General features: G+C 39.4%; 1 protein-coding gene across 1 annotated transcript in view; it reads left to right on the plus strand.

Moving 5' to 3' along the window:
• Window positions 1-8676: 8676 nt before the first annotated feature.
• LOC103378210 (protocadherin-16-like) overlaps window positions 8677-23997 on the plus strand; it is an 83487-nt gene continuing 68166 nt past the window's right edge. The window contains 2 exon segments of the mRNA XM_008309328.3: window positions 8677-9051; window positions 16512-18332. Coding sequence (XP_008307550.1) covers window positions 16533-18332 — 1800 coding nt within the window. The 5' untranslated portion in view covers window positions 8677-9051; window positions 16512-16532.

A 23997-nucleotide genomic window follows, 5' to 3' on the forward strand; every position in this document is an offset into this window, starting at 1 on the left:
TTGCCCCGGAGGTGAACCCTGAGTTTTTTCTCAGGGGGGCTGTCCAGCGTGCTGTTTAAAATATACACTAAGAAAAATGTAACCCAAACAACTTGCTTAAATATGATGCACTGCACTCCGCTCAGTATTGCTCAGGGAATCATAGAATGTCATCATAAAGGGCCCAGTCTTGTTTACCTTCCTTGTCAGTTGGTGATGATTTACACAGCCGTCCGTCTTCTATTTTGCCCTGGTGTTGACCTGACAGATACACTGTGAAGTTTGAAGTTTAAACCTGAAGAATGTGTCCTTTAATACTTGCATGAACCGTCGTATGAATGCTTTATCGTGCTGTGATGGTCGGAGCTGTCTGTGTTACTGTGTGTGAAAGGTTGAAGGAAGTGTTGGGGAAGAAATGAAAGCTGCAGCACTTACTATAAAAAGAACATGGGTTGAGATGAAGGAGAGAGGTAGAGAGAGAGAGAGGAAAGAGAGGGAGAGCAAAAAGTTAAAGGGCGTCACGGAGAACACTTTCATCCACTTTGTGTCAGACCGAAGCAGCTCTGAGGATTTTCAGTCACAGACGCGGTGCTTCTACGTGCTATCAGAGATCAGGCTGCTCAACATCACTGCAGACAGAGTGCCAAAAAAAACAGCAAAAAAGCTATTTTGATTTGTTAATTCAAGTGTGGTCTCACAAACGTGAAAATTCACCTCTCTCATACTTTATACCACCTTCATATCTTATCTAATCTTGTCTAATCTGGACTAGTACTATCTTGGTTTGTTTTTGCTCGTATTTGATCTTCTTCATCTTGGCTGATTTCATCTTGTCCCATCTCATCTTGTCCCATCTCGTCTCAGTTTACCTCAGTTACATTAACAGGTAATAACCCAGATTGACTGAAAAACGTCGAGAGCTGCCAGCCCTTCTAAACAAGTGAAGCCTGAAGCTGGCAATGGAAAATAAACACAAGGGTGAGATTAAAAACACATTTGAAAATAAATCATGTAAACACTGTTGTCAGTCAATTAAAGCAGTGAGCCTGTCACTTCATTCAAATCTCGAGACCTGAAACACTGCAACAGCTCTTCAAATGGGGGAGGGGAGGTTTAATGAAGGAAGGTAGGGGCAAAAATTACTCTAAGGTTTGTTTTTTACATAAAAAAAAAAGGTTTTGGTCTGAACACAAAACTCATGAGACTCCAGACAAAGTTGGGAAACAATATAAATTTACAGATTCTGGTTTTGTTATTTGAAACATGTCTTCACAATGACCTAAAAGGTCAGCCATAGAGAACTGAGTACAAAGGTTCAAGGGTCACTGAGAAACACCAGCTGAAGAAAACTATTGGTTGCAGAATGCATTCAATGAAAGTCTATATATATAAAGTGATATTATCAATTGTCTAAATATAGTGAATGCTTTTACATTTTCTGTTTATTTTCTGCCAAGTTTTTCAGTGAAAGGTCACCTGCCCTGCTGGAATCAAGCCATTTTTTGACATGCATGACAACTTGGCCAGTAATAGAGACACTGGTGTAGTTTATGGATTCTGGGTATGTTCAGTGTTGGAGAACAAAACTGCAGGTTCGACCCAAAGAATATTCTTGAGAAACTGTGTGGTGAACACACTAAAAATTGTGGACATGTTTGATCTTCTTAACCAGTAGCCAGGGCCTTTGGACATTTCTCACCTGGTACTCAACTAGTGGTTTGAGCAATTCAACTTTAAAATTCTCTTTCTGGACTTGCTCTAATATTTTGATTACAATTCTAGAGGGACTTATCTAGTATGTCTGGACCACAACATCAAAACGTCCCATTGTGGTTGCATTAAGTAAACATGTAAAATACCCATTTTTATTATCACGATACAGTAAATACAGAACTTTTCATGCAGGATATTGTGATAATCAGGGCAAGGGATGAGTTCTTGCACTATTTGTGCAACTCCTTTTTCACCTCTGGATAAAACTTTTTCATTTAGTACTCTTTTCTAACACCTGGGTACACAGTGACAAACGCAAACAATAAAAAACCTTGTGAGTGTAACAAACATGAAGCAGACCTGGGCCGAGGTCGAAGTAAAACATTAGTAAAACACTGAATCAGAGTAATTCCCCCGAATATCAAAGATGGTGAATCGATCGCAGTATTTACGCGCTCATAAGAAGGTTGGTGGATGAAGCAGCAGCAGTCACATTCATCCTCCAACTGTATTAGTATTTCATGCAGTATTTCTGCTCAGTAATTATAAGCCGTGGTGCAAAGCTGTGTTTACTATGTCTTTTGAAGCGAGTGCATCACATACAGACTCAATCTCATTTCATTGCAATGTGCGTATCCATCAATGTGTGTGTTTGTTAGGCTTGATATAAATTCCACTGGAAAAGTGGCCTGTCACACACTTGGCTTTAATCTTGATTAAACCTAATTTGTTTAAGATTTTCTGAGGAGAACCGGACAGGCCAAGAGCTGTGGTTCCCCTCTAATCCATGTCAAATGTCACCAAAATGGCCACAACAAGAAATCACCAAAGCCACAGCTGTTTGATGTGGATCTTCTGCAGTCTTTTTGCTCGCCATCATAGCAACTGTAACTAAAACTATTGGAATATATTAATTGACCGAGCCCACAGCCTGGAATAGAGATAATTAGAAATTTATTGAAACTAAAGTCAAATTAATACGAAAGAGGATTTTAAAAGTATAAAGAAAAACAAATTAGCTCTGGGTACAACAATGACGTCAAACGAGCAACAGATGCTCCACTGATGTTATGATCCACAACACAATACCTAATCTACTGGCTGGGGTAGAGAGAAAAACGGGAAACTGCTGCATCAGGTTGACAGTTTTTGGACCCGAGCACCAAAAACACAGCCACAAACATTTTTCCAGCCTGAATAAGAAAGATAACTGGTGAAACTTTGCCCGCTACTAAAAGAAAATGCTACGCTAGGAAAAAAAAAAGAATCTTAGCTGCAGGGGTAAAAATATAACGTAACAAATGTCAGCTGCGGGATTTACACCAACTTTTGTGTGTGTGAGAGAAAAAGAGAGAGAGCAAGAGTGAGTACAGTACAGTACAGTAGAGGAGAAATCAATGTGACACTGATTTTGGTTTGTCAAACTAAGGTGTCAGAAGTGTTTCTAATGGAGGCAGAGACAGGGAGTCCTCGACTTACATCGGAGTTCTGTTCCTACGGTGTGAACTTGCTTGGTCTTTGTCGTAAGGCAAACTCAAATACTGTAGATAAGTAGTCACTCACATATGCTAACATAGTGGTAACATCATAATCTAGGACGTAAAAACATCGTCAGTCTGGCAAAAGCAAATGTAAACAAAACTGTCTTCCGCATATATCGCTGACTCCCGGCGTATTCATCCGCTTTGTTTTTTTTTATAGTTTAAATGCCGTCAGAATGATGGGACAAAAACATCTAAGAATAAAGCCAGAGGCCTCATGGGTACGAACAGCTAATGATGGTGTGGAGGTGGAACAGCGGTCAGTGATCGGCTGCAGGTGGAAGAGCGCAGGAGTGGTGTTGCGCGTGCACCTGATGCAGGTGAGCCCAATCACGGGAAAAACGTCTCTCTTTATATTAGTAAGATGACACAGAGGGTGAGCAGCTGAGCAATTGTCGGCAGCACACTGCAGCAAACAAATAAAAAACCTTGAATTATTACAAAAGTACAGTGAAGTATCAGATCTGTGCTCGATGTCAAGGGTGAACTCGTGCGTTACAGATGCATTTGTCTTGATCGCTGATGCTTCTGTTGAGCAGATTCTCTAACTCTCTGCTGTCTGAGCTCCCGTACACCTCCGACAACCGTTTGAAGAAAACTTTTAAACTGCACTCATTTCTTATTAACGAAACCACCAGTTTAGGAAACTTTGGACCTGCATGTTAATAATATGGAAATTGTATTCTGTGAAACAAAAAAGTAAATTCTGTGATCAATTAGCGAAGAATAGATCTTCGCATCAGTATTTCTTTGGGCTGTCATTGCAGCTCTGTTTCTGAATTACATTTGTGCTGCACCTTCTGGCTCTGACTAAAAGAATTACTTTTTTCATGGCAACATTTAACTAGAAAATTGTCGCAAAAGCATATTAAGGAAGAAGGTTCTTACTTCGTGTTCATGTCTAAAGTAGAGATCTTTTTTGTTCCACTGCCAGCTGGGAATTAGTTTAACTCCAACTGTTAGACAGGACAAGGCAGAAAGGAAGATGTTACTGTAAAACAGTTCCAAAGACCTTCTTTAGGGTCCATAGAGATGAAATTGTGACTTGTGGGAGTTGCGTTTTTATGTCAACATTTTATGTCATCCGGTTCTATTTCTCTAAAGTTAAGCAGAAGTAGGGCTGTAACGATACACTCGATACACGATTTTTTGTTCAGATCTTCCACATCAACATCGCTGATAACCACCGCCATATCTTTCTACACATAGTGGCGTAATGCTGTTATGTGATGTTCACTAGTAGGTCACTCACAGGTATATCGCCACCTAGTGTACTGGAGTGTGTAGTTATATCGCCACCTAGTGTACTGGTGTGTTTAGTCTCAGGGTATGACCAGTGACTTTTTGAGACACTCCTTACTGTGCATTGCGATTTTTTTTAAATTGATGCGAATCATCACACATTTAAATCAACTTTTAATCAATTCATGATGCATCGTTACATCCCTAAGCAGAAGAAAACAATCTGCTAAACATGGTCATATAACTGGTATCGACACACTTCAGTGTCATTACTTTTACGTTCACTAACTATAGTAGGTCTTAATGTGTCTGTTCATTTTCTGTAGCCCGTGTCACATTGTGAGTTAATAACTCAGTGAGGCATTATGTCTTTATAATTACTGTCATTTCTTACCATGTTTTCAAAGAACTTGTATCATTAAGGGACTAGGGTTAAGTGTGACATGGATGACGGTCCCTAAAGAGGAAAAGCTGCAGGCTATTCTAAGTAATAAACTGCTGTCAGTTGATTGTGTTGTGTTGTATTGTGTGTGTGTGTGTGTGTGTGTGAATGCATAGTCATGGAGATACATTGTGTCTTTGGGTGGGTTTGTGTGTGAGAGCCTAGCCTCCTCTGCTCTGCTGTGACAGTTATAATGAGTAGCTGCCAGCGCTGGAACTCATTGCACTTGGTGATACAGCAGTTCAGCGTGAGAGTGAGGAGACATAACTAGGCTGCTCACGGGGGAAAAAGTTAAGTCGGCAAAAATGTTGACGGGTGAATGGGATGATTGACCAAGTTTACATTTAACCCTTTGCCTTTGAAAAAGGATTTCTCCTATTACTTTGTGTCTTTGCTTATTACTTTTAGCCAACTTTTAACTATTTTTGTTACATTTTAAGCAGGAAACTGGTGGAATCCAGGTACCTGAGAGGCAATTTTCCATTTCAGGCCGTTTATTCACAGTAAGTCAACTTAAATCAGGCACCTACAAATTAACAAGGCTAGGCAAAGACTGCGGATCACAGTAACAAGCATTAGCAAAGGCTAGAACAGGACACACACACTTCGACACTGAACTGAAATTGACTTAATGAGGGAGAGAGCTATATGTACCCAGGACACCAGGTGACATGAGTGAGACTGATGAACGAGTCCCACGTGAGTGTGATCACATTAATTAACACAGGAGACACAGACAGGAGGGAAAAGAAATGGACAGACCTCACAGTTTTACCTTGATGTGAGCTGTTTCTTTAAAACTTTTAAAAACTCCTAAAAGTTTAGGGTAACAGGTCTTAGCTGCACCATCTCCACCACATTAACTTGCTAAGTTACATTTTTTTAATTTCTGTCAAGCAAAGTCCGGGGTCACTTTAAGTTATCTTTGGCAGTTTTGTTTTCTCTTTAAGCTGCTTTTACAACCCAAACTTAGCTACTCTAGCTAACTTTTAATATATATATATTAGTTTAATTGATTTTTCAGTTATTTAATTTAACCATGTAGCCATGTAGACTCCCACCTTAAAGAGCCTAGTGTGAAATAAAACATTTTTGAACCTATACTATAAATGACATTTAAGTCATTTATGCTACAGAGGCTTAGCTAAACATATTTTTTCCTGTTTTGCTAAGTTTTTTTTATGATCCTAATGTTAGCAGCTGAAACAAATTTAATACACGACTAAGGGTTGGCTTCCCACCTAATAAATAAATAAAACTCCAGACACAGCAGGCTGCGCCGTGTTATTTTCATGCGTGCTAAACTCAAATTTGAAGTGGCAGGTATTTTTAATGACTTTCATTTGTTACAGTGATTGACAGGTGAAGTAAAGCAGGGTACTGAAGCACAACATGCACATAAAGACAGACCCCCTCCTGGGGGACCAACTAGAAATCTAGGCATTTTGTTTCACATAGTGTGAGGTAAAAATGGGGGCAGTGGCTCTTATTTTGAGACTGAGATGAAAAATATCGCCAGAATGTTCATTGACTCAAAGGTAAGTAGTGCCTGTATAATAGCTCTCAGCCCGTGGTTTCGTTGAGCGTGTTGGGTTAAACTGTTTTACATAAGTGGATGTAAAGTGAGCCATCCTACAGCAGCTCAGAGACGAAGTGATGATGTGTAATGTATATTTTGGAATCAGTAGAACACTCATTGTATTTGGTGATATATTTCATGCAGTGAGGCCATCTGAAGAAGATAAGAACTTAAAATAGCTGACATAACTACTTGGTGCTTGACTAAAATTCAATTCCTCTTTCCTCTATTTTCCTATTCTATACAGGCTGCATGTAACACAGTCATAGTATTTCCGGGGTGCATTTATACAGCAATATGTTCAGAACACAAAGTACTGGCCAATAAATAGATCACAAAGGGAGTGCTGGTAATTAAAATTACATAATTAATATATAAATATAATTCTATATTGTATAGTAGTGAATATATATACTGTAAGAAATGTAAGTCATATGGTGCTACGGCGCATTTAATCAGTACCCCAACACATCGTGTTTATATAAAGTATGTTTAGTTTGTTTGAGTGAATATATATTTAATGTTTTCAGTGCAGTAAAATGATATTATTTGAGCCGTTGCACAAGTCACTAATGGTTATTCACTTTGTATTATTCGAAGTCAGTGAGTTAAAGCTAAATCTCAGGGTCACCTTCATGTATACACTCACACCATAAAAACTTTCTGCATCAGCATCTGAAAAAAATAAAAGACTTGAGACTTCTATTTCTTAGTTTTCACAGAGCGAAGAATAATCAAATGTTTCAAAAAGTTTTGAAACTTGTCAAAAACTGGAGAAAGGAGTATTCTTCTTACAGTTTGTAGTATTCTGCATCCATTCATTCATTAGCAAACAACACAGAAAACCTTTTAAAATGTACTATGGTAACAGGTCTGTCTCAAGACACTAGTGAAGACTTTATTCACTCTGAAAGTGAAGTGTCAAGAATACAACTGCTATAGAGTCCTGCAGAGAAATAAACTGTGACATTAGGACAATGTCCCCTTGGTCACTCAAGGGACACGTTAAGGCCAGACTGATATAAAAACTCATTTTCCACTGAAGTGGGTGCAGAAAATCAGATACCATTTAAGTCCGAGGTTTGTATTTTTCCACTGTAGAACTATATGCTCTCTGTGACACGTGAACTGAGTGCACACATTAGCAGGTAAATGGCTGTAGGTTAAGGTAATCTGATTGGCCATTAAAGTAGCATTCACCCAAGGCTTATCTGACATTTTCAGAACCTTCAGATATGAAAGGCAGAGTGACTTTGGTGAGACCGGTTTAGATTTGTCATCCATGTGATGAAATACAAAATATGCCATTTGCAGTAGCATTTCCATTAAATTGTTAATTTGCATTTAAATGTGATGGTTCAAACAATGTCAGGTAGAATGGTAGGCACTTCATCAAACCTGGTTTGGACACCCCTTGTCTAGACCAAGTTGTGGACAGTCAGAAAAGTGCGGAAAATCAGAACTAACCTGACGTCAGTAGCTGACAATACGTGTGTTTGAATATTCGGAACTGAATCTGAGCAGTTTGGTAATGTGAACCAAATACCATAACACAGTGTTTCCAAAACGTTTTTAATTAGGGACCCATATTTTAAAATTCACAAATGTTCACGACCCATGTCAATAGACCTCATTCGTAAACATCTGGGAAACATGATGTGACCTAAAAAAAAACCCTCTTGTGACCCACCTGAGGGTTGCGACCCAGTCTTTGGGAAACAATGCCATAACCAACTGATTTATTCGTTAACTCTTAAAATACCTGCCCTCTCCAAAGAGTACACTGGGTTGACTTGTTGCGTCACAGGTGAGTCACAGGTGAGTCACAGGTTACATGATTTGACTGTGACCTCCCCACAGGCGCAGTTTCTAATAATAAATATTTTGTTTACATCCCTGGTCCTTTGACGTCATATAACAGTCTACTGAGACTCCAAGTCTTTTCAATGTCTGTTTGGACCGTGAAAGTTCTGCACTGGGTCCACAGCTCTACCGATTACAATGCTGTCAAGTTGTATTTGAGCTACACTTCCACTTCTTGAAGGATGGTGGCACCAAAGTTTAGAAATAACTTGAGCTGCGTCTGTGCTGCAGAGCTGGTGCTCTTTGTGGCGACAGCGGCGATGAGAAAGAGAAATGGGGAGTAAAGAAAAAAAGGAGGGGGAGAGAGAGAGAGAGAGAGAGAGAGAGAGAGTTTGTTGCGCTCCGTCACGTGTTGAATACATTAGATTTGCAGGGGAACATCCAGAGCCCTGCCCCGCGCTGTTCCATCTGAATCAGTGCTGCAGCGGTGAGTCTCTGTGAGCGGCCACACGAACAGCAGATACGGAGAAGTTGATAGGAACGACTGGGAAGTTTCAGGAATAGCAAAGTCTTCATTTTCAAGTTAAGTGGAAAGTCCGGCAGTGCAGCAGTGCTGACCGGAGCAGTCACCTTGGAGGAGAACATCAGCTTTTTTACATTTTTCTCTAAGATGGATGTAACTTTGACTGCGGCTTCTGTTTTCGCCAGGGAATAAGACTGAGGAGTTAGGAGGAGCGGAGGAACATATGATTGTGAGTATTTAACTGGAACTGCAGAATTAGATCGGATTCACAGAGCAGCTCTACTCTGTCTAATCTTTCTAAACTTTAACGCTCGCCTCCTCCATCTGCAGCCGTGGTTGGATGTCTGTTAAAGGCATTCACTTTAACCAACATCTGTGCAGATTCATACTAATTAATACTAATTCTCACGTCCGGACTTTGATGTAGTCTTGCATTTGACGTGTGTGAATTATTAGGCTCACGGATCTTCTCTGTCTGACCGCGAGGGACAGTCCTTTTTACATTTTAACAGACATTCCTCCTGACCCACTGAGTCTGTCTGTCCTCAGGGACGCAGGTCGCGCATAATATTAACCCCCCTAGCTTCTATTATAGGCATGATCCATTAAGGAAGGTGTTTATTTTTGTTTGAATTTAACCATTTTTAACCTCCACTGTGCTTCGCCAGCGCCATCTCAACTTGTGTGAGTGATGGTTACAGCGGTGCGTGTGCGTAATTACGCTTCAAAGACACAACACGAGGAGACAAGGAGGAGACGGGGAGATGAGGAGGCTCCTCCTGCCTCATCAGAACAGTAGAGTTCCAAGGTTGTACAACTTCTGTACTTTGTACTTCGCGTGCACATCATCAACAGCAACAGGATGTCAATGGTTTCCCAAAAATATTAGTTTGTTTATTATTGATGGTATTGGCCAAATAACAATCGGTGCAACACATTTACCGAGCAACTAAACAAATAGGTTTAAAATACCTTTTATTATTATTTGTATTTATAAATGTTCATTGAACGTAACCTGTGGCACGTTTGTGTGCACGTTTAAAGCAAATCGATTATTTGTTTGAAAATTAAAATAAATACTTTCCTTTAAAGGTTTTAGTGTGCAATTTTTGTTTGCTGTCACCCTTTGTATCTTATCTTCTAATATATAAAATAATTGTACATTCTGTGAATCCGTCTCACCCAGAGTGAGACTGGAAATATTTATTGACATCATAAATCAAATGTCTGGTGGTTTGAGAACTGTCATTGCTGCTTTTTATGGATAGTTAAAAAAAGCATTATTCACAGAGAAACAACACAGAAGTTGCATTTGTGGCAAATGCTAAAATAGTTGGGCCACCCTAGCTTTCATTTGAATCCAAGGATTATGTCATAAACCCTCCACAGAGTGCATGAAGTAATCATTCCACCAGTCGTCTGTTTGTTGCTTGCATATGGTGCTGATGAAACAAATGTTCTAAAATCCCAAAAAATAGTTGGAAACTAAACAAACTAACTAACTAACTAAAAAAAACCCCAACAACACAGGATTCTCCTGAGAGGACCGTACCAAATCCAGAAAAGAAAGGTTCTTATTGCTAAACACCCCTAGTTGTAGTTTCATCACCTGCAGCACCATCATCAGTCAGTTGAGCATCAGTTCCTGCTCATATGAGTGCTGTGCTGCATAACATCCACCAGTTTTCTCTTTTGTGACCGACTCCATCCACTGAAAAACATCTGTGGACACAGTGAAGTTTGAAAAAAAAAATCCCAACCATCTTCAGAAACATGTGCGTAACTGCACACACATGAACTTTGACCGTACTTGTCATAATGTTGTCCAAACTCTCCTTGCACCCCGGCTACTGTAACTTGATGCACATGTGGTTTTAATGATGCAACCACTTGTAGTGGAAATGCAATATCACGTGGTGCCATCTTCAAAGGCACAAGGTGCGTGGTTTTTTTGTAAATCAGAAACATCTTACACAAACATCTAAAGTAATCCACAGTGTTTTTGTTGTGGAAAACAGTTCTGGCTTGTTGACGCAGACCGTCAGCAGCCTGAGGCCAACTTTAAAAAATGTATAACCAGTGAATTATCACTGTTGTAAAGTTGTGTTCTTGAGTTTGGGAATCACAATTTCATCTTAGCCTCTTTATAGAATTTCCTGCTGTTCATTTTACAAACCCTGGAACCAAACCTTTCAAGTTTTATGCAGAGAAGTTTCGGAAATAAGAAAACTTTTTTTTGCTTATCTTTTAGCCGTATTAGCTTTTCTTTTGTTTTCCATCTTGCCTACCTCTGTTTACGTAAATCTGTATGTAATTTTTGGCCAACTTTTACAATTTTAGAAAGTTATTGGCCATTTTTGGCATTAGCAAGTTTAATTAGCACATTTTATTATTATCAACTGGCGGCTGGCGGGCCTAATCTGGCCCGCTGAACCATCCAATCCAGCCCAGGATTGGATTTTAACATAAACATGAAATAATATTGTACGACAAAAATTTGATTTTTATTTCAATTATTTGAGTGCCGTCCCTCCAGGTGTCTGACAAGATGCCTTCTGACAAATATAGTTGGTGACCCCTGCAGTACATGTTGGCCTCAGATTTAAAGTATTTTAAGCCTTTAATATATTTTCATCGTGAAATATGTGAAAAAACTTAGAGATTCAAAGCCCAACTACAATGATGTGACACTTAGGTTAACTTGTAACAGTACTAGCGCACAATTAGCTTCTTTCAACTACATTTTAGACATTCGTTACATTCAGTACCATGGTGACTTTTAGCAATCTCTGTTTGCTAAAATCTGTTGCCATTTCCTCTTTTTTTCTTAGTTTATTGATGTTATTGTCCGGTGTTATAGTTGTATCTAAAGGTCAGTCAGGGGCTTTTCCTAACTTTTATTACACTCAAGTTTCAAAGACGACATTGAAGATAATGTGACACTTAATTTTCAAGAACCTTAAGATTGTTTTGTAGAAACTGTTTTTGTAATTCTTGCATTACTGTTGTTTATAGCAGTAAAGTCAAACTGCGTACAATTGTAACTTTTTCTTTAACTTTTAGTCGTGTTTTTTTCTTAATTTGTGTGCAGTTTTAGCATTTTGGCTAGGCTTTTTAGCTGATAAGGCAACCCAAACCTTTTGAACCTGCTTCTTTTTAACTAACCTCATATTTTAGCAATTTTTCAGAGTTGGCTATCAGTTTTGTTATATCCGTAGAAAATAATGGCCGTAGAAAATAATGGCCAGTGTGTTTTCCCATTATCCTGTAGTCATGGCCAGGGATCGCGTGCATATTTGAGGCCTGTGATGGCTTTTCCTGCCTTTTTTTTTCTTTTTTTCTTTTTTACATGCCCTGGGACCAGAATTTCAAAGACTAATGCAGAGCGCAGAAACGTGGCACATGAGAGGCAATAGTCTGGCAAACATTCAGAGCTTTAGAGTTTTCTTTGTGCAAAGCCTGTCATCCTCATGTCCAGTCAATCTGCAGTTTTGTCTGTGGTTTCCATTACGGCTCCAGGGAGCCTCAGGCAGCCTGGCATGTTTTTGAAAACCACAGAAGTTTTCTTTGAGTTAACGGGAATCATGAGATGGAATTAGGAGCTCTTTTTACATCATCTTTCATTATAGTTGTCTCTCTTGTTTGAAGTGCATCCATTCAAGCAGTACACCATGTTATTTATTTTTACTAATATTACTATTTGTGCATTTCTATAGATGGCATCCCCTCAATGAGTACCATATGGGATCGTCCCACGTGAAGGTTTATCCTAGTTTACATGAAGGGCATCTTGGGATTCCTACTAATTATACGATGTTCCAAAAACAAACAAATCACGGCAGCCTGATACTTAGATCAGATCAGGAAAGCAGTAAAGTTTCTGTACACACTTTTCCATAATGTGTCGCATGTATGTTGTTTGAGGTATTAGCTCAAGATAAGTCTTTGACATTTATTTGCTGTGAAAGCAGTTCCCAGTTTAGGTTTCCCTCAGATTAAATTACACGACTTGGAGAATGTGATGTGTAGCACATCCAATAAATTATTTGTGATGTGTGACTTTTTTACTCTCTATTGTTTCAAATCACATTTACATTTCATTAGAGGCTTGACATCCTTCTGTGTAATGTGGGTTTCTGTTCAGGGAAGGAGAGGCAGCAGTGTTTGTTGACATGTATTGTCTATTGTAGGTTTTTCCAAACCAAAGGCCAGCTTGTCTTCATAGTGGAATCAAAAAAGATGAATACTACTTCAGAGGGAAAATAAAATATATTACATATTTGGTTCTCATGAAAAAAATTGACAAACATAATCTAGACCACAGTAGGGGGAGAAGAAATGAATCCCTGATGTTCCCAGTGTTTACTGCTGCCCTGGCTTTTTTTTTCTGATTCCAGTCATGCTTGTAAAGAACCCAGAATGATATCCATTATATTCACACAGAGCTTTCATTCTGCATGCAAATTCTGGAAAGTTCTGATTCGTACAGAAGATTTAGTTCAGGGGATTCAAGAGAAACTGGGTTAAGCCAAAGATTAACAATTAGGTGAACACAGTGTTTTATTCTGCATCAAGTCGATACGTGAAGGTAGCCAGAGAAGTACTGTTCTGAGCAGGTTTGATTTAAGCCCCACACAGAGGTCTTATATGTGCGTTTGGGGCACTCAGTAAGAGTTCATTCCCTCTGATTAAGGCTACAAGCCAAAATGCAATTGTCTTACTAAATATTCCCTCTGATTAAGGCTACAATGGAAGGAAAACATCTGGATCCAAGCCAAAATGCAATTGTCTTACTAAAAACAACATTATTAGTCTGCCTGTGGCCAAGTGGGAGAAGAATGGGTTGATAATCACAGGAACCTCGTTCAAATCCCATCTTTGCTGGCTTTGGTTACCACCTCCTGTAAGTGATCACTACTCCCCAGAAATGGTTGCTGGGTTAAATTCAGAGGACACATTTTGTTGTGTTTGTACATGTGTTTGTACATACAATTACAAATACATTCTCCTTTTAGTTCCTTTAGTCTAGCAAGCTATGAAGAAGCTACTTACCAACCAAATATATTATTCTTAATTAAGAAAAAGCAGCAGATGACTCAAGTGGCCAAGTACCTTAGCAATACCTTTTCAATAACCTTAGCTCAACCTAAATTTGCAGGCAAATTTACTGCATAAATTAGGTCAATATTGCAAGAAAAGCATTCCAGTTGAAGCCACAATGAAATAAATACAACTGTCGTCAACCACAGGCTGTTTTCTGCCTCTGGAGTGAGGCTCTATGTACAGGTTGGTTGTCTTTACAACAACTGGCATCAAACCTTGACATTAAAAGTCCCTGGTCAGGTGATAAAGGTTTTTTGTTGTATATTGTGTGACCCTTTTATGTTTGAAGTGGTGAAACATTACTTAACCTCAGAGCTGAACCTTTTTAAACAAGCCTGATATTGTGCAATTAGCCTCGCTGAGAGTCTGCTATATCCATTAAGTTCTGCAGAGGTCCTCCGCTGTAGCTCTACTGGAAAGTGCTTTATTTCACTTATGGCACAAGACCCTGGCCTTGAGAACGATTCTTTGTGCTTCTTAGTACTTCTTAGTAGGTTTTACAGAAAAAAATATTTTTTTGTTAAGTCAAAAGTGCTGTAAATTTTAGCAGAGTCTCTTGCACCCAAATTTCAACTTTCAAGGATCAGAAGACTGTGCAAGGTAACTTTGAAGTGTTTATCATTGCTTGTTCAATGCATTCCTCAGGATGATATGACTGATGATTTAGAAACCAATCCAAAATTATTATTTCCATGTTTACTTGTAGTATGAAAATAATCAAGAAGTTCTGAATTTCTTTACACTTGTGAGGTAATTTAAAGTTTTAAACATTTTCTTTGGTCTCTATTTTGCAGCATTTTAAAGGAAAGTTCTTCACCTTTTTTTTTCACAAATAGCTATTTAGAGTGATGTTATATATTGGATTCAAATCTCAACTTTAATTTTATCTCAACTAACTTTAAGCGCCAGCGACATTAACTCAGCGAGGACCTTGGCCCAAATTAGCTCTGACATTCTCTGCTCTTATTAATGGCCAATGTCTTAATTACAGTTGCACAGAGCCAAACAAAAGAACGTGTTTTATTTCCACCGCACAACTCTGTGAGAGACCCATCACCACACTGTTCAGTGGCACAGGATAAGAAGCATGTCTTATGCACACTTATGTACACAAACATGTTTAGATGTTATGGTAATATCCCCCTGTAAATTTCAATTTAGCCACTGGGGGGAGCCTTCAGGAGTTTGTGGTAAAACCCCAGATCCAACACAATGAGCTTATATAGTTATTCTTGTCAAAAATAAAACTGAAACTGAAATATCTCTGCTTCTCTCTCTCTCTTTCTTACTCTCCCTGTCTGCCTCTCTCTCTGTTGGAACAGTGTAGTTACTCTTCTGGCTCTCAGTATCTGCTGTGGTAATTTGGTATCCTACAGTCCGGGCTCACACACCATTTGTTTCCAGCAATTCAGATTTGCTAGTTCTTGGTTGTTTTAACTACGATTTTGAATGTATTTGCTATTTGTGTTTTTACTTTTTGGTCAACTTGTATGTTTTTTTTCTGTATATTGCTGTACATTTTGAGTAGCTTTTACATATATTACTTATTTTGTCAGTAACCTGATATTAGCTGATTCTGGCAGTTTGTTAATTAGTCAATTCATTTTTACCTGTAACTGTAAACTATATCTACATTGACCATCAATGAAGAGTTTTTAAAAATGTAGACAAAGGTAAAGCTATTTCTGTGCTAGCTTTTTTTACCAATTGGTAACAATATAAAAAATGGTTTTATCTATCTGTAATGAACACTTATTTGTTTATTTAAAATTTGTAGTTACAGCTAAAATGTAGCCGCTTATGCCTTACTTAAATATCTTTACCAAGTGTTGTATGTTTACGGCTAGCCACTGCTCTAAGAAATATATCCATAAAATTATATTTAAACATATATTTGCATAATTACAATGGGTCGAGACAGATCTCTACCTTGTTGGAAGCATGGTTGTGTTGTTCAAGCATTTTAAAGGTGTTTTCTTTCCTAAAGCATTTTTAGCAAACCTTGAAAACACATTAAAATTTAAGCCCCTTCAAGGATCTTAAACACAGTTACAAACCCTACACATTTTACATAATGTAGCTACTAAGTGTTAAAAGAAAACATCTCATTCCAGTGGTACTACGTGCAATAGCAGCATGAACAAATATTATCCGGGGTCCTACTCCCCACTTAATGGAATGCTGCTTTCAGGGAACACCTCCTGCACGCTGACAACAGCGATTCCTGCACCTTCGAAATTGGAACACAGTCTCATCAGTCAAAGCCATCTTGTCCGGGGTAGTACAATGAATCCTGTGGTTTTGGTGTTTTCCTACAGGGGGGTGGGGTTGTGGTATAAAGCAGAAGCAAGGTGTTGACTTATTAGGTGAACCCAAAAGTGTAGGAAAATGTTACATGCTGGGCTTATTGTACATTCTGCGGTTGGGAGGAGAGCCATCAAGACATATGTGAAAGTATTTAGGGCTTATACTCTTATACTTCTTAAACAAACTTGGTCCTTATGCAGGAATAATACACCTTTTCTTAGTATCCACCATTGTTGGATTTCAACGTTGCTTAGCTTTTTTCTTTTTGTGTGTTTCCAGGTTTAAATAATAGGAGCCAAAATGAGGACCACTGCCAAGGGTTTGGGGAAGTCTACAATGGACTCTTCAAATATTGCAAGTTTGTGGAACCGAAGGATGGTGCTCATGATGTATGTGTTCTTAGAGCTTGCAATTGTCCACTCAAACATAGTCCTTGGAACACTTGAGCTACAGCTAGATGAAGAACAACCAGCAGGCACAATAGTGGGTGATATCAGTGCTGGCCTTCCTCCAGGTGTCACAGCATCCCTGTACTTCATCTCGGACCATGAGGGAACAGGCGTGGGCACTGACTTGGACATAGATGAGAGCACAGGCATTATTAAAACGTCAAAAGTTCTTGACAGAGAACTAAGAGATCGGTACAACTTCATAGCTGTCACCATGACAGGTGTGACCGTGGAGGTGACCATCAAGGTTAATGACATAAATGATCATGCCCCCAAATTCTTAAGGAAACGAGCAATGTTTACAATCCCTGAGCATACAGCAATTGGAACCAGGTTTCCTCTTGATCCTGCTGTAGATGCAGATAAAGGGCAGTTTGCTACGCAGGGCTACCTTATTAAAGATGGAAATGTTGGCCAGGCCTTTACCTTGGAAACCAGGAGAGGAAGCAATGAGGTTCTCTATCTAGATTTGGTGGTCAATGGCATACTAGATAGGGAGAAAAGATCTACCTACGTTTTATCCTTGGAAGCCTTTGATGGTGGTTTTCCTAAAAGAACTGATCAGATGAGCTTGGAAATTACTGTACAAGACATTAACGACAACGCTCCTGTTTTTAATCAGAGCCGCTATCATGCTATAATATCTGAGAACCTCCAACCTGGAAGCAACATCCTGCAGGTGTTTGCCACAGATGCTGATGAAGGGGTCAATGGAGTGGTGCTATACGAGATTAACAGAAGACAGAGTGACCTGGACCGATATTTTGTCATTGATTCTCACAGTGGCATCATCACACTTAACAAACCACTGGACTTTGAAAAGAGAAGAGTCCACGAGCTGGTTGTTCAGGCACAAGACAATGCAACTCATCCGGAGGTCACCAATGCCTTTGTCACCATCCACGTCAGAGACTACAACGACAACCAGCCCACCATGACCATCATTTTTCTAAGTGAAGATGGGTCGCCCAAAATTTCAGAAGGTGCACAACCAGGCCAGTATGTTGCCAGGATCTCAGTCACTGACCCTGACTACGGAGAGTATGCCAATGTTAATGTTTCGCTTGAGGGAGGAGATGGAAAGTTTGCTCTAACCACTAAGGATAGTATTATTTATTTGATTTGTGTGGACCAAATTCTGGACCGAGAGGAGAGAGACATCTATGAGCTGAGGGTAATGGCAACAGACTCGGGAACACCTCCTCTCAGAGCTGAGTCTTCGTTCACTATTGAGGTGATGGACGTCAATGACAACCCTCCTCTGTTTGACCAGGCGGTTTACAGACAGCTCATTCCTGAAGTGGTGTTTCCAGGAAGCTTTGTGTTACAGGTGACTGCTCGAGACAAAGATCAGGGGCCCAATGGGGACATTACCTACAGCATTCTGCAAGGCCAAGGCAAGTACTCTGACTGGTTCAGTATGGACGCCATTACGGGGATCATCACCACTCTTTCTTATCTGGATTATGAAAAAAACCCCAATCCGAGTATAACTGTTGTAGCCCAAGACAGAGGGAAACCACCGCTGTCCTCCACGGCTGTGGTTAACATTGTGCTTCAGGATGTTAACGACAACGAGCCTGTTTTTGAGAAAAACTTTTACAACGTCTCAATCAAAGAGAACATGGTTCCAGGCACCTGCATCCTCCAGGTAGGAGATTTACTTTTTTTCAAATTGATTCTGTTACCACACTCTCACACACTATTACTTCACTTATGTACCAGTCTAAACTCTTTCACGGGTCAACTGTGAGAGGCATTATGAATGTAATTTACGAGACAAATAATGGCGATCATTTTATGGTAAAGTTATTTATGCTGGACAGCCTTCCTGAGGATTTACCTGTGTTTTTCAGCCAAGATGATCTCCTCTCTTTGGCTGTCCTGCCTTTAACCTCTCAAAGGGTTTCCAGGGTAACACAGGCAGTGTGAAGTCCTCCGTCAGCCAGGACACAAAAGCCTTTTTCACAAATTTGCAGGCAGAGACAAATTCAATGCTTTATCCAAAGAAATAGATGTCACTTAAATCTGAAAAGGCACCCTAATCAGGCTAGTTGAGCGTGAGAAAAAATGGCTACAGACGACAAGATGAATTAAAGTACGGACAAATTACAGCCCCCTCCTGCCCCCCGTATGACTTTAACCTTCCTTATAAGAATATATTGTGTCCTCTGGAGGATTTTAGCCAACTATTTAAAAGGACAGTACCAACTAAAAGTCAGCTCCTCTGCTAGTCAAGTACTTTTTTATCTTATTGAAAGTAGTTTTATTTTTGTCACACAAATGATAATCTGCAAGTTTTAAAGCTCTCTTTTTTCGACCATGAAAAGGTCTTTACAAATTCTACTCCACAAGCGCCTGTAGGATGAAGGAGTTGGATACAAAATGCAGTCCAAACAGAGCGCCCATCAGACAGGATTTTGGCCCAGACCTTAGCCTTGAAAGGGAGGGGTGAATGGAGATGTGGGCTTACAGCAAGACTCCTGGGTTGAATTCGGAAAAAGAATCTATGAGGGCTTCTAAATGGGAGGTCTCTGTATTATAAATCATAGGAAGCACACACAGATTGAAATTGACTGCTGAATTTGGAAAGTGGGACAGAGAATACAAAAATATAGTTTTGGAAAACGGTGACGCTCTGCAGTTCCTTTTTGTCAAAGTTGGTTGAAGTTCTTGTTCTGGGAAAACTATCTGAAACCCCATGCTTTTCCTGAACTGGAACTGATCTGACTCTCCCTCTCCCTGTACTGCTGAAAAAAAGCAGTACTACCTGTGTTCAAACTCTCTTAGACTATGACATGTTTGATCAGTGGCCTCCCTGAATCCAGTGAAGAAGTATTTCTTCAAAGACACAGTACTTTTGCCCCTCCTGAGCCTGTCCTGGATACTGCAGACGAGAGTTTGGCGAGCCATGTGAGAACAGGCTGCTCTTAGTCGGGGTGCCAGTTCTTCATCCAAACATCTCAGCAAGACATCTGATATTTGCCTTTATTTCTCTCACTAATTCTCCACTATTCATTACAGTGTCCAAAAACCAATACAATAGTGGTTTTGTAATCACAGATGCAAAGGTTTTAAGTGGTTGGATTATTTTTTTTGTATCTCTGTAGGACGCCAACTCAGCAGCTCATAATTATTCCAATGTAGTTAAGCTACACAGGCAGACTTTGGTAGGTTTTTAGCTGTGCTGCACATCATTTTTAATAGATCATATAACGATTACTGTTGCATGTGTGTGTGGGATTACGAACATTCACAATTTTCCCTTGCACGTTTTGTTTGATCTAATACAAAGAAAGTGGATGTCAGATACCACATGTAGAGATCCAAAAGTATCAACAAACTTCATTTTGGTTTCCTTCTATATTTCTAATTCAGATCTCCATTTTCCACTGGAACTTTTGAATGCTCACACTCCATTTATATTTTTGTTTTGTCAGATCTTTTGTTACATCTTGTTATAAGAAAAACATTTCTAAAAGGTCATTGTTTTTGGTCATTAGCCTTGGATGTTTGACACATAAGAGGAAACATAATAATATAATAATAATGTCATTATGAATAATGAGAAACATCGATCTTTACCCTTCAGAGCAATCAATAGATTATTCTCCTGTGTTTTCAGGTTTCCATAGAGTCACATCCCTATTTTACACATCATAAGCTCGTGGGTTTTATTTAGTTTGGTGGGGGTCTATGGTAAGAATTGTGCCTCTGTCTGTTTCAGGGGGTTTCATTGTTCAAGCTTCACCAGAAAAGTGAGAGGGGGTCTCTGGACAGCTAAGGGGGAAATGAGCCATGACAAGAGCTGGCATTAGTGATGGAGGTGACATAAGCAGGGGGGCTTCCTGGTCCGTCTGCTAGTCTTCCCTTCCCCAAATTCTTATCTGATTTCACTTCATAAAACCAGAGTGTTCCATTAGGTCAGGGCTACTTTTTAAAGACACCCCATCCCCCCTCCCCAGTTCGTGACAGAATGGATTCCTTTTCCTTTCTGCAGCCACTTTACCAACACGAGACAAGCACTGATTGCTGTGGGTAGAGAAGCAAACATTATGTCATATTTCCCTTAGTCTTTTTTTCTTATTCCAAAGTTTAAATGTCAGTTCTAACCATATTTAAAATCTGAAAATGAAAAAAAGTGTAATTATCAAGTTTCATACTTACGTACTTATGGTACACTCTAGTACAATTGGGTCTCTTTTCTTTTTAAATTAACTTTTGATTACGTCTTTCCATCTTCCAATATGTGTGTATATATATATATATATATATATATATATATATACATATATATATATATATTCAAAGTAAATCAAATACAAAAATAGATCAAAAATAAATATTGAATTGTTTTGTTTTTTTAAAGTAACTTCTCAGCTGTGGACTCAAAGGTAGAAAAAAGATCTTTCCTGGTAGGTGGTTGGCAGGTACAACGGTTCAAGGGCCAGGTCTTTAAACTGAATAAAGTAAAAATCACTAGGCTAAGTCAAAAACAGGTTACAAAAATAGAGGCAGATCCTGTATGCAGGCTTCCATAGGAGAGACAGATTGGGTAGAGGGAAGTGGTGGGAATTATAAGAGAAGGAGGAGAAGACACAGGTGGGAACAGTTGGGTAATCGACTTGGAGGAAAACACAGGAGGCAAGAGCAGGTGAATGAGGGAGTGTGAACACGGAGGGAAATGGAGCGTCTGGGGGAAGAGAGAAGAGGTGACACATAGGACGGAAACAAAAGCATGAGATAACTGATAATGAAAATAACTCGGTTGGTATGACAGTGGACTATCTACTGTTCAATAAACCAAACTCTTGTCTAATTGACATCCACTTTCCCTGAAAATCCCATTACATCACATAGGACTGTAGTGCTCTGTGTGCACCTACACTATGATCCTGCTCATCTTGTATTCCAGATGATAGGCAAAGTATTAATGACACATACGGTACCACTCCACTGCCTCACGTAGTCATTATTTCACTGAATTCTTTATAGGCAGCTTAGTTGAAAGAAATGAAGTGTAACCCAGAATCCTCTCTGCCATCAAGCTCACAGCTCTGTCTTTGGAGAGAATATGATACGAATGACAGATTCACGTTTTCTTTTCCTGTGTTTTTATAGTATAGTGACCACCAACTGGTAAGTGCTGAAAAAAAAAAATCAAGTAATTCTAATAATGTCTTTGAACACGATGCAAATGTGGCTGCAGGGTTCACTACATTCATTATAGTATGTTTGCAAAAATACTTGATTTAAAGTTCAAGCAGAATAAACACATTCCTTGTTCCAAACAACCTTACTTGGTAATGTTGACTACACAGCAGGAGAGATGTAAAGATGTTTTCTCCGTATCCTAACGAGAATCATCATCATCTAAAATGATATTTCATGTTGTTCAGTCTCCTACTCAAACGGAAAGTTTCTTCTCTAACGACTTGAACTCCTCCTAAATTCCAGCCTCATTTCCCAATAGTACCATATGTAAGCTCATTTAGACTGAAACCTGAGACACATTTGGGTGAAAGTTATACATTATGCTGTATTGGTTTAGTGATTAAAAATGACATCAGTCTCCGTCACTCATACAGTATATACATCACTACTATTTCTTAAAAAATACACTTCTCCCATGGACAATTCCCACTATGACTTAAGTAAGACTAACTTCAGAGAGGAGTAACATTTACTAAGGTTTTTTTTCTAACTTTTTTTGCCTAAATATCAAACAGTATTTTGTTACATTTTACAACATAGAATTGAGGCAATCTCTTTGCATTTGATCACTTGGTAACTATGAAGCACTGTGGCATAGTATCATAATTGTTTGTAAATGTGTTTGCAAAAGTCACACTTTATTAAACATTTACTCCTGAGCTGAGCATCGACACTGTTGTAGCTCTCCTCAGTGTTTAATGTAACTTGGCTTTAAACAACTCAGTGCATTTTATCGTGTTCAAACATCTCTAATTGAATCCGCTGCCACTTCATTTTCAGCAGAGTAAGCTTGGAGCCGAAAGGTGAAAAGCGCAGCTTCGTTAGATTAACAGGGTATTGTGTGGTTGTTAGCCTGTTGGTGGTGCTCAATAAACACACACTGTTCAATAAACTAAACATGGTATATTTTTCTATATATAGTCCTGTAGTGGTGCTTTGGCCCAGAGGCAATGTCTCTGTCATTTGTGTAGAACCCAGGGTTAACTTCCTGGGCAAGATCGAGATTTTATACCTATGATGGATTTTTTTTTCTCCCATACGTCCAAGGAGAAATCTCATTTCCATACCGTCTGTCTCTCTGTATGTTGTCATGTCTGCCTGCTGCAGGTGACACATCAGTCTCTTCCTGTGACTGTCTTTGTATTTTCCTATACTCCTAAACTCCATTCATTCAGAGTTCTAATCACTTTCCTCTTTCCCACACTGCTCTTTTCCCAGTGGGATGTAATGACAGCTCTTCATTTGGCTTTTTCCCTGCAGAGTGGTGACATGTGGATTTAAGCAGGAGAAAGCAGCACATCACTGTATCAGGGGACGCTCGGCCTGTTTGCAGGTGTACATACACACTTCCTTATGAGTCTCAGTCTGACCAAGCCCAGGCTTAACCAATTTTCTGATGCAAGAAAAGTGTTGGTTCGAATTACCAGCAGAGTGAAGTCAGACTGCAGGTGTCATGACATATTGTTAGAATTATTTACTTGTACTGACTTTGCTAGACCTGCATAAATAGAGATAAATATTCACTTTGAGACAACTAAGTAGCGGCAGGAGGGTTTACCCAGTGGCTCACTGTGAGGGGCGGGGGCTGCCAGACCGTCTGTTCTCACATCTCATGGACCCTACTGCATATGTGCAAGGCACTTGGCGCTGCCATAAAAGCTGGGCATCAGGAATCATCATCTGCTCATGATATTCCTTCTATTCCAAAGCAAATCTGTGCTAAGTCATTCGTCCAGTCCCCTGCTGTCCATCAGTAGCCACCAGACTGGAAAGCAGATGCTCCGTAACAATTTGCCAGGGAGTAAAAATCAGTTAATTCAAATGAATGAACAAATGGTTATTATTCATAAATGCTGCTGTGACAGTGAAGCATAGGTAATGATGGATGCTCAGTCGTACAGCACGTTAACTTTTTTTTTCATTTAGAACAGAAGTGCCTTCTCCACTGAAAAGCTACGCCTCTCTATATACAAGGCCTTAAAATATCTTAACCACCGACCAAATTGTCTCCATATCCACAAGTTCGCTGTTACAAGAAATCCATCAGTTTCATCTGCCAGCAGCCTCAGAGCAAATGTGTGTGTGTGTATGTGGGGGGGGGG

This window comes from Cynoglossus semilaevis, chromosome 4 (genome assembly GCF_000523025.1).
Source record: "Cynoglossus semilaevis isolate Cse_v1.0 chromosome 4, Cse_v1.0, whole genome shotgun sequence".
In the NCBI taxonomy this organism is placed as follows: Eukaryota; Metazoa; Chordata; class Actinopteri; order Pleuronectiformes; family Cynoglossidae; genus Cynoglossus; species Cynoglossus semilaevis.